The 12,568-nt window shown below is 40.2% G+C and overlaps 1 protein-coding gene across 1 annotated transcript in view; it reads right to left on the bottom strand.

Moving 5' to 3' along the window:
* hs3st4 (heparan sulfate (glucosamine) 3-O-sulfotransferase 4) overlaps positions 1 to 8,341 on the bottom strand; it is a gene marked incomplete at its 3' end in the record, with an annotated part of 88,047 nt that extends 79,706 nt beyond the window's left edge. Inside the window, exon 1 of the mRNA XM_080511696.1 lies at positions 7,698 to 8,341. Within this exon, the coding sequence (XP_080367822.1) occupies positions 7,698 to 8,305 (608 nt within the window). The 5' untranslated portion in view covers positions 8,306 to 8,341. The remainder of the gene's footprint in view (positions 1 to 7,697) is intronic.
* Positions 8,342 to 12,568: the final 4,227 nt, after the last annotated feature.

The raw sequence follows: 12,568 nt of genomic DNA, 5'->3' as shown, positions 1-12,568 counted from the left end.
CTTGAAAATCAGTGGCATGTTTGATAATCAGCAAGGAGTGCTCTTTTGTCATAAGAAGTCATTCCTCACTCGTAGACTCGATGACAGTATCATATCGCTCATTTAACAGGGCGGACTGGAATGATATGGGAGGACACTATAGTGAAGCCCATCCTTTCATATATTGTGAATGGAGTGCGCGAGGAGTTAAAGGATGCCCTTTCTAGCTGCACAGGACGACATGAGTTAGTTTTCTGTGCTGTGTTGTATCTGTGGAGATTCTCTAACAAGGAATAAACACGATTGCCCCTGTGGTAGCTAGAACCTCAGAGCTCTGTGATGCTTGGGAGTTTAATCAAGTGGAAAGAGGGTGGGCAATGAGAAAGACCCGAGTTAGGCGGTCCACTCTCTTGACAGCGCTGGGGTATGCTGCTAATTAAAAAGTTTAATTCCTCAACTGCAGCACTGGCATCAGAGCACTCAGAGGTGCGTCCTTGTCAGTCTTGGCGCTGTCTTATCAGGCATAGGCAGATTCTGTCATGTTGGGAAGGAGCGGGACAGGGAGTCGCTGCAGCAGCAGCACGGGCCCAGCTGGAGGGGATGGCATCCTGCCTGCTCAGGGATCTGGCCCACCTTGCTCTTTCCCATCTCCCAACCGAGTGGAGTCGCGGGCTCCCAGTCAGGTGGCTGGAGTTAGAGGCTAAGCTGGCCGTCGAACCACTGGGAGAGGGAAAGCAGGGCTAAACAAGGGCTAAACACTGGATTTAGACTTTGTGCTGCTGCACTTGGCCGTGGATCCACGTCTCCGTTACACACACCCTGTCGCCGAGTGCTGTCTTACAAGTGGAGGTTGCAGGTACATAAGAGCCAAATCGCATCACACAACGTTCCTTCAAAACCCCGCAGCAGCTAAATCAGACAAGATGCACTGACACTGCCTCCATGAATTGCCTTTAGTATTAGAAAAAAAAAAGAAGCAGATTAAACTGCAAAGAAATTCTGTGTTTATTATATGAGGTGAAGTGGGGAGTGGAGAAACTCTATTCCGTGACCTTGGTTGAGGTAAAATTTGTAGCTAAGTAGGATCACATCGATTAGAGGGCATCACAATTCACACAAAGTGAGAAGTCCTTGGAAATATCTCGGCTCATTTCCTGAGATCCTTTCAAATGCTTGGTTTGCTTATGAAGAAAAACATGGTTGGGAAAAAAAAAAGACAAGAGAAGTGAAATTGTTTCAGAATATGGTGGAATAAAACACTGTCTTATCAGCACCCAGCTGAACAGTACGGCTGACTTGTTTTGCAGGAATGCTGCCCTCAAAACGAACACGACATCAAGAGATTTATGGCCACATCCCCTTAGCTTTTATTACATAGAAGGGGTGAAAGTGTCATTTTAATAACTGTGAGATGTTTTGAGCTTCCAAAGCTCAGTAAGAGTTCGCTTCTGGTTTACAAGTAGCTGGTGTTCCGTATGATGGAAAGGAGAAGAATTGACACAACTTAGTGAAACTGGCATCACATTTCCCCCAACATTTTGCTGCTTAAAGACTTTCACTTAAGTTTCTCTTTATAATTGCTTTCTGTATTTTTTTTTTTATTATTACAATTCCTTCAAACTACATTGGTTTAAATTAAAGCTTGTACCACACTGCATCCTCCAGACTCTGCCAACTGCTTCTGCTTTGTCTCATAAAATATTCCTGTTTAACAGCTGTTGGGATGCAAATATAATAAAAGCAGAGCTCTTCTTGTGCTGGTTAGATCCTTTTAATTCAAGATTTCTAGTTTATGTTCATGTACAGTCTAAAACTATTACAATATTTATAATTACAATGAATTCAGTTCTGGAAAATGTAAGTTTTGATTAGCAGTTTTTTTTTAACACATGCATGCTGGGAAAAGGTATCCCTCAGATATTTCCCACTGTTGCGTGGTCCCTGTAGCTCTTAAGAGCCCCTTGAGGAAGGTCCCCCTTCACTCTGAAAAACAAAATTACTAACAACTACTTAAAACCAGCTGCCAAGCTATGTATTTTTTTAATGAATAATTAAGTTTCCCTATCTATATACTCTCATACACTGGCATTATGCTCCTGCTCCAGAGAGTTACGCCACTCTTTGGACCACTTATTTGATAGAGTTCTGCACATAAATCGATTTTATATCCTTTTTTAGTATTATGCTGAAAAACTTTATGAGTGAAAGATAATTTATAGGTTTTGGCTTTGTGACTGAATGAGCAGGGGTGAGTGCTTAACTATGACCTGGCTTGTTCGTGTCCTCATTATTAAATGGATGGACTTTAATCATATATCAAAAAAGACAAGAAGAGCCGCATTGAAGGGAGATTTATGCAGAGTGATTTTTAGAGGGGTGTTTGTGTGTTCAGTTACGTAAGCCGGACTCTGCATCAGGATTGTGATTCAACAGGACTCGGGATCAGACAACATTTTTTTGGGGTGTGTGCTCTCTATTTTTCTATGATATGCCTTTTACTTTAGATTAGAGGAAGAGTTGGTGGCTCCTTCAGGAAGTTTCGTGGTAGGATGTGTTGCGTAACCCACTTCTTTTCGTCGAGCTCCTGTATTGTAACTGAGTATTTTTTTTTTCTTTTATCAGAGATCATTTTCAGGAACCGGATGTGTTAAAGTAGCTCACGCACTTAAACACATGAATACGAGGCACAAGGACACAGAGACCGGGTTACTCCACCCAACATCGGAGCTCCACAGTCGTATTGATTTTTGATGAATTTCACAGAGAATTTGGTTTGGAACTATGGCCCTGTCTTATTGTCAGTGTTTCAGGCTCTTGTATTGATTTTTCGACATGTATCAGTTCAACTTTAACCCCCCCCCCCCCCCCCCCCCCCCCCACACACACACACACAGGAGCAATAGTGCAATAGTGTATATATGGTGTGAAATGCACTTTTCATTACCTTGAAATTTGCCTTGACTCACTCAGAAATTGAATTCATGCAACATTTAATGGAACTTAATTACACATTTATTAGAGAATACTATTATTGCAGAGTATATTTCTGTGCACAATCTCTTATTACCATGTTCTTTCAGTGTGAAGAAAGCCATTCATTCTCGGGGTAAAAAGAGTCATATATCTGCTCCCACTTTGCAAACTGTCCAGTGCACACATCAATGCAGAGCAGGATTCCATTGAGCCTCACACAGATGAGAAACCTCATGCCTCCCACTGTATTATTTGATCTGGCCACACTTGGTTTTCAGCTGGAATTAATCTAAAATGGACAATCTGACACGTTTTCAAAATGGTGTTATTTTTAACAATGTGGTAGCCCGACACTGCGGCTGTTAACCTCGCAGTTAACTCCAACACTGAAGTAGGGCAGAAAAAGACTGATTTTACAGATTTGAATGGAATCGTTCAGCTATTTTTCTCTAAATGGAAAACACTACAGAGCTCCCAATTGTGTTAAAGTGTGTTTATATATATATATATATATATATATATATATATATAATTTTAATTTTTTTTCTGTCAACAGTTAATAGATTTTTCTTAAACACTTCTTACAAATCCTGTGAGTTAACATTAATGTAAACACCATTGTGTGACATTTTGTAAAAAAAATAATGAGAATACCAAACATGCAACCTGGCTAATAGCTTCTCATTAGGTCGGTCTAAATCGAGCAGATTCCTGGCAGAGAAAGCTCACCCACAGCACACACAAATCTTAATGGATGACTGATAATCAATGATATTCTTTAACACAATTTATGAGGCACATTATCTTTCCAATAAAGCATATATGAATGCTGGCACATGCTGGCACAGAGCTGGAGCTAACAGTTGCTGCATTGGTCATCATGCTCAGAAATATTTTTTTATTATTTTTAATCCAGGATGGGCATTTGCACCAGGTTGTGGAAAGCTCAGGAGGAGAGATAAGTTAAATCCTTGTGGTGATGGCTCATCCTCTTTACTCAGAAATAGAGGCAACATTAGAAGTGCCAATTGGCCGATGAAAGTCCTCTGTGTGCGGTAATGATGGCACTACATTGCAAATTGCTTGCTCAAGTAAGCCCAAAACACAGTGGAGAAACTATCCAGAGTGCTGAAAACAAGAACACGGCACCAGTCACCAATCTGGGTTCGTCAGGAGGCTCGGCCCACTCTCAACTTCAGGTCCTGATGTGAATATTCGATGTGTGCTCAATCTGTGCAAGTGGTGTTACTAATATGTGGCAAAAGTGAAAATTTGCTCCTGATGAAGATGTTCTTGCACCGTTTAGTCTCACAAATATTCCTGTCATTAAGTCATTTGCTCAAAATGAAAATATAGTTTAAAAGAAAAAAAGCTAAATACACTTTGATTTTACCCCTCACATTCCCAGCATTCAGAGATAAGTCAAAAATAGCTGGTGAATATACTGATCATGAAAAGCATTAATAGACACTTTGCGGGATTTTTAAAAACAGATCAATTTTCAAAAACTGAACACAAAGCACAATCAATAGCACACATGTTGCTATCTCTAAAAGAATATTAGCTCCTTTAGCCTCTTTTATCTCATGTTTTTTTCCCATTCAGACTGCAAAACATTGTGAGTTAGTCTTTACTGTATTGAACAACACAGTGTGTCATAAACACACTCAAACACCCCAGAGAATATTTGGCTCCAAATTCAGCCAAAATCAAATTGATCAAGTCCAATTACCGGTACATGTAAAATAAAGTCTCAGGCTTTGATCAGCAGGGCACTGCTGGTGGTTGTAGCACAGTATATGTTGAGGACTGCAGTAAAATGCACAGATAAAAGAAAAGATGACACGAATGCTGAATCCTAATTCTCTCTAAAGATGACCCTGATACAAGAGGCTCTATGTTGCGTGAGGAGATAAATCTAATATTCAGTCAATACAAAACACTCGCACACAAACACTGTATTGAATTGTTATGCGATGTCTTTGGGATATATTCTCTATAGTTCCTCCATCATATCCATCAAAATATGGAGCAGGTGTTACTGAGACAGGCTCATATTTATGAGCCACATTTTATGAGATTACCGGTCTCATTCAACTACGCCGATGTCAAATGGTTGCAAACATCTGTAAGTGATCATAATTTCACTTCCATTAAGTGCACATTAGCCAGAGCATCACCGACCGAGAGGGGAGAGGTAGTATAATGCATCGTTTAGAAACAAACAAACTTTGCCTGGATGAATTTTTATACTGCCAAGAAAACGTGGGGCTCGATTCATGATCATTTTTAGCCATTTAACAATTCACTTCGACCATAAAAACGGGCTAAAAGAAATCTTGATTGCCATGATGTATCTGCCCATTGGTGGAAAATGTTGCCTCGTGTGTTTATTTCCTCTCTCAGTGTCAGAGTGAGGTGCATGCTGTAAGCAGGACAATGTCAAGCCTGAAAGGAATGGTCCTTCCAAAATTATCTGACTCAAGGGCCCTAAAACACACAGCACATTTATTATTATTTATGTAACCATGTCTTCCTCCTGTCTAATGAGCCTTTCACCGTAAGCATAATGAAACAGCTTGCATTAACACAGGCGAAATGAACAGCCGAGAGCTCCCATGTCTATGCAGCGAGATGAAAGCAGATGTTCCACAACCCAAACACCGGCAAAACAGACTCAGTTCTGCAGAGGAACAGAAGGGACTTTGAGTCAGCGTCATTCTCATCAGCTCATTGACTCCATTAGAAAATTCCCCTGGTCAAACAATATTATGTGCGAACAACGCCTAGCTGAGCCGTGACCAACTGACCATGAATGAACCCTCAAATTGATTTTTCTCCCCCCATAAACACATCAGTGACAAACAGGTTTTCTCCCTCTAATAAACATGGAGTCAAAGGGAATGTCGACCGTCACACATATGAAACAAGTTCGCACACATTCGAGGACCAGCTGCAAAGCAAAAACAAATGTTTTTTTTGTTTTTTTTAAATATGTGACTATTACACATTCCACTGACATGCTATGTAAGTGAAACTGATGATCTACTATTAAATAATAAACTGAATGTCTGATAAAATCACAGCAGAATAAACAATGGAAAAGAAAGATGTAACTCTCTATTTAATAGATAAGAGCACACAGTGCGACACAACTGCAAAATGCAGTAATCTGCATATCTGGAATATGTTTGAATATATATAACTTATGCAACATACCGAACAATACGCTTCACATATAATTGCAAGCCTATTAAAAAATGTCCTTTGTGACCGTGAATGTGACATTGTGTGTATGACTGTGTGAAAACAACGTTAAAAATGATCAGCTTAATTATAAGGCCATGTGTTTTTTTTCTTTCAATGTTAAATAAATGAAATTAAGAAACAGAAAATAACTTGAACTGTTCAAAATTGAAATGTCATGGTTATTTATTTATGTATTTTCTTTTTTGAAAATCATTATTCTCAATGAGAATGCAAAGCTTTGCATTTGATGCAGTGGATCAATTTGTTGTGAAATATAATGCATTTTAAGAGAAATATACATAGAAAAAATATTTAGGCTTAGAAATAATAAAACTCTTGACTATCACACATTTGTGTTTATATAAGCATTTACTCAATATTATGCATTTATCAAAGGTCTGAAATCGAGCTCAGTCATGTATGTGTAGCACACAGACCTGAGGTGGAATTTAATACTATCTACTGATATAAAATGATAATTAAGATAACGAACCTTCCAAAGATGCATTAACTACACATTAAGAAAAGATAGGGTTTCAAATGTAGTAATAACTAATGCTGTCTTTTTGTTGTCAGGAGGGAATAAATAGAAAATCACAAAGCTCTCTTCAGTTTGCTGCTGGGCAAATGATTACAGTCTCTTAAAAGACTGTACTTTCTGACAACATTGTGTGTTTGGCTCTCATCATTATGTGCAAGAGCTATATCAAATTCCACACACATTATTTAAGCTTTATCTGTCAAATACTCAGGTAGAGAACACGTCTCCAGAACTTTCTGCATGTATTCCTATCTCCTCTTTCAAAAATGCCATAACATCAATAATGAAGTATCACTGCACATCTTTTTAGCTTTTAACAATGAGTTTCTTAGCATATAACCCAACTATATAAACAGTACTTTGTTTTGTGACATTGCTTTATTGTATGCGTGTATCTATATATTTGTTTTTATGTTTTACTTTATGCCTCATTACTGCATCTTGCCATAGAGGCAGTAATGAGGTAGGTAGGTAGATAGATAGATAGATAGATAGATAGATAGATAGATAGATAGATAGATAGATAGATAGATAGATAGAGTCCCATTTATGAACTACCTTTACAAAGGAAATAGTGTTTATTGTATTTTTCTATTAATTAAATATTTTATGCTAATACTAATCATTGCTAAATCCTGTATATATTAGTTTGTAATATTAATTTAACTATGTTATCATATTGACACTTTAACTTCCTTCCGTGTGAACCTATGTTGTAAGAACTCCCCCCAGGGATTAATAAAGTGTTTCTATTCTATCCCATTCTATAGTGTTCGAGTAGAGTTTTAAAATTGAGAAAGTTTGCATCAAAATGCATGAACTTCACCATGCATGGAAGCTAAAATAGTCTGATTTGAGTCCGATAAACACAAGTCAACATACTGAAGCAGAGACATAAATCACAGGGTTTTCTTTTTTCCCCATTGATTCTGGGAGTATTTGTAAGCCCACACACCTGTACCAGTCCAGCCCCTTCTCGTAGTTCCTATCAAAGAAATGTGGCTCGTTTCCAACCGCTCTGACGTCCGGATGCACCCTGAGAGCCTCCAGCAGCGCCCTGGTGCCCCCTTTCTTCACCCCGATGATGATGGCTTGGGGAAGTTTCTTCTCTCCGTAATCCGAGGTGCAGTTCACCCTGAGTTCGCTGTCCGTGGTGCTGACTTCCTGCCGGTCCCGGTCCAGAGCGCTGGTGTGGTACACCGCCGCTGCCGCCGCCGCGGACCTTGTCGGGGACGCCTGCGTCCTAATCCACTCCACCGTCCTCTGCTCGGCCTCCACATGCTCCCTCACCACGGTGACCGCGGTGGTCCCCTCGGCCTCGGTGAATTCGGTAAAGCCCTGGGAAGCGGAGTAAAGTTTCTCCCTCAATGTGACAAAAGTTGTCTCCTCCGTCACCAGCCGGCCCTGATACACATAGTTCTCTTGCAGGGGGAACTGCAGCGAGTTGTAGCAGCTCATCAAGCTGTAGAACAAGTAGGTGACAGAGAGGGAGAGGGTGAACATGAATAAGATTTTCCGGGGCACTTTAGAGGTGAAGACCGAAGTGCTGGACCAAAATGCCATCTCTGATAGCAGTGATCCTCTCAAAGAAGTGGCCAGACATGTTTCCACCCCGAGTCTTGCATGGACAAAATCAACAGCAATAATCAGTCACTATCAGCGCCGCTCCAGCTAAAAGAGCCTGAAGCTGGACCAAACCACCCTAATCCAACCAAATCGCATATTTATAAGGATAGCGTGGGTAATAGATCGTTAAAATTCCGGAAGAATATCGCGTCCCCTTTCTTGAGTATCGATTTCTTATTCCAAGACTGACAGACAATGTCACAATTTATTGGACTGAACTTGCAGATTTGAGAGGCTGGAGGTCTGGCGTCCTTCCAAATGAGCAGCCTGGCTTGAATTGGACAGTGTATGATGGGCGAAATCCTGGCATTGTACGAAGAGGGGAGAGAAAAAGAAAAGAGGGGGGAAAATCGGATAGCAGAGTGTTTAAAGTGGGTTTCTTCTCATCAGCCGCTCAGCCTCAAGTCCAGTCCCGTCTGCGATGAAAGAGTGAATTCCTATCCATCCAGAAAGCCTATAAATCCACTGGATCTCTGAAACATGAGACAAATTGGGCGCGCAATCCCTTTTACGCGTCTGTCTGTTTACTTTGCGCAGCAGAAAGTGTCAGCCTTCGCACAAAAGCCGCCTGACTTCCCGCTGGCCGTCGGGCTCCTGCTCGCCGTCCCTGCGCCCTCTCACATTGGAGGGATCCTGCGATGTGCGCATCGGCTGCGTGAGCTCATCTGAGGCACTGTGGAGCCACACAGCACAACTAGTGTGTACACCCACTTTCCCTCTGTCCGTGCACAAGACGGGCTTTTAAACGTCAGATTTCCTAATTCGAGATAGTTATGCGCACAGTACTCGCGCGCTCGCAGAGACATGGGGGGGTTTACGCAGCAGGAAAACGAGAAACCTTATTAATTTACGAAATGCATCGTGGTGTATTAAAGTTCAGTGTTGAAGTCAATCGCGGAAAGATTATTTTGATGGAGATTGTTTTTACAGAAAGCTCATGTCTGCACCCTGCTGGCTTTTATGTGGAGCATTTCACTGGTTAATTTACAAAAGAGGGAACGGACAAAGTTTATCCTGATGGGTAATTCAGCGGAGACAATGAGCGACGCTCTTTTAAATTCAATGGGGAGTCAACGGGGGACGTCACTTCTTTCTTTACGCATTTCTACATTGGAGAGTGCACATGCAGAAAGCAGCCCATGGGTGCAGGGATATGCCTATTATATACTGAATCTATTATGCATGAGCGCAGACTATAATTATTGATGATAATATTCAGTAGACCTTCACTTGTACACTTTGTTGCCACAATATGGGGATCTAAAATTGCATGCCACAGAAACGTCTCCCTGGATTACAGACTCTCATTCATCACACACTTCCACCACACCACCAGTGCCATCTTCACAATGAGTACCAGGTCACAAATAATTTGCAGTGCCTGCCTCTTTGGAGCAACGTGCCCCTGCTATATTTAAACTTCGAGTAATCTGCATGTTGCTTGACCAAATGTATAATTTCCGAGTGGCTCTTCTGGCTTTACTGGGCATTCAAACCAGAGGTGATGCAAAGTCATGTATGAGTGTTGGTGAAGGACAGCAGTGTACCAAAGTAGCTCTTTAGCATTCATCCAGTGCAGTTCACAGAATCTGAAAATCTCTGCCATCATGGGAGCTCCCAGTGCAGACGCACAATAGATTAGCATTGCAGAGATTCCTTTAAATCAGCTAATGTGGAGATTCAATGTGTCAACATAAAAGGCTGTTGTGATGTGTTTAGAAACTGTGTGGAATGACATTGTAATAGCAGATTAAAAACAAGATAGTAATGTATCAAAAAGACAGAATGCTCTTCACGTTGGGTTTTTTTTGTCGAAGGTTTTTAGAGTTTTTGCTCGCTACACAACTGTCTGACTCACAACTTATCTAATTTTGTCAAATCCCACTGATCCCTATATTTTGGCCACACCAAACAACTGTTAGTGTTTCCCCTTTCCTGGTGAACATAGATAGAGATAGAGCTATTCCTTCTATAGAGCAGGATACTTGCATGCACTGTAAAATAGTTATTTTACAGTAACTGTAAAATAACTGTAAAATAGTTATTTTACAGTTCACAGGCATTTAGAAGAAGCTAGATCTCACTATGCTGGTATCAAACTGTGCACGGTATATTGTAATTTCTTAATCTTCTTAATCTTTACTTTTTTCACTCGGTGAGGGTAGTGGAAAGCGCTCTTGAGCCACAAGATTCCACATATTGAGGCCTTTGCATCTTTCGGGGTATGTGGTTAAATCCGACAGTCTATGTGTATATGTGTGTTTGGAACTAGCAATTTAAATTGGCGTATTAATTACGTTTTTCCCCGGAATAACTATATTTTGCATTTCAACAATAGAAGGTTGAGTGATGAGTTAAAATACCACCAACTGTTCCAACACTCTTGGATTCAATAGAAATCTAAAGTATTTAATTTACGCCGTATACATCTCTATTCTATTCTATTCTATTCTATGAAACCGCAATATAAACTTGATTACATGAGTTACTGGGCTCTTTACAGTAATGACAGTAAAAGTTATTACAGGTCAGTTTTCTTGTTAATGTTTTCACTAAAGCAGATTTCTAATAGTGACTCCTGTTTTTCCATACCCCCCCTTTTTTTTTTTTTACAGCAATCTATAATGTTCACATTTTATGGTGTGTTACTGTGCATATTGTAGCAAACTGTTGTTCTGACAGGGTATATAAGCAATGTTTTTGGGTAATACTATATGGATTGATTTGAGGGAATTGTTTTGAAAATTAGCTGTGTTAACATTTGTGTTTTAGCAATAAGATTTTATGCCTTTATACAAAACATTTTTTCAATACTATATTGATAATTTTTTTAAATGTGTTGTTTGATATGTATGCTGATATTTGGATGATTTAGATATCAAGTCATTTCCAAACCACAGATGTGAAAAAAGAAGAAGAAAAAAAGAAAACAAACCTGCAGGTGACTGGGTGAGTAGGAGGATAGGATGGACAAGTGTATGGAGCACAGTGGTTGCAGGGTATTTGGCAGTCAAGAGAGCGTAGGAGAGCTCAATGGGTTTGTTGAAATTGTCGTATTCATAAATTGCCACTTGGAGAAGCAAAGAGCTCTCAAACGCCAACTGCCCAGTTTGTAAATACCCGCTGTTGTCAGACTACCTGCATGTCTAAGAGTCAGGTCGTCAGAGGTCTCCGAGCATGCTCAGACACACCCAGTCATGCAAAAGCCCAAGAGGGATGGTATTAGACAGCTGCTGCTTGTCATGAAAAATTTCCATCTGAGCATGAGAGAAAATATATTGAGCTATTGTATCTTCCTTTTGTTGTGTGTGTAATCTGAGCCCTTCATAAATCACTCAGACGTCGTCTTCCCCTGTGGAAGCTGCATGCTCAGATTGTGTCTATTTGCATTTACAAATAAGCAGTCGCTCAAGAAAAATGGCACCTAATGAAGTTTAGTTCAAGTCAGGGAAGTGGCTTTGTTTCCAAGGGAATCTATTAGCAGTGTCAAAAGTACAATATCAAACATTTCCTTCAGGCAACAGGTTGTTAAGGGAACATCAGTGAAGCCAAAGGTTATAGAACAGGTCAGCTCGCAGTAATCTGCTCACCTCAGGAAGTTGGAACTCCCTTTGCTGTCTCTTCATTTAATATAAGAATGGCACAAGCTGGACACTCTTGCAAACAGTCCACACTCATTAAAATGACACATGAAGGTTTTTGCCGTGTTTATGGTTTGCATTAATATTCACAACAGGTGCAAATCATATTCTGATATGAATTCTCCATAATACATTTCCACCAGAAATTTAAAAAAACAACAACTCTCAGCTTCACAAAATGTGTGCATTTCCACTGAAATCTTGATTTTCACTCTAGACAAATCCACTCAAAAGTTGATGCAAAATAATTGAATTTGGTGTAGTGATTAGTGCTGACACTTCACGGTGAGAAAGTCCCTGGTTCTATATGTGGACGGCATGATCTTCGTCAATGTGTATTAGGCCCTGTGTGGGTTATTTATGGGTAGTCTGGTTTCCTCATTCAGCCCAAATACATGCATCTAAATATTAATCGATGTGTTTAAATTTGCCTGTAGGTGGGTGTGACTGTCTCTCTATCTGTGCCCTGAGATGGGCTCCCAAAGTGACAACTTGTACAAGATCGACATACTGACTCCCATATTCAGGTGGGATTGGCTCTCAGGGATGAATGGAAACA

Source organism: Blennius ocellaris (assembly GCF_963422515.1).
Source record: "Blennius ocellaris genome assembly, chromosome: 16".
Classification (NCBI taxonomy): Eukaryota; Metazoa; Chordata; class Actinopteri; order Blenniiformes; family Blenniidae; genus Blennius; species Blennius ocellaris.
This window is presented reverse-complemented; position numbering and strand designations above follow the sequence as displayed.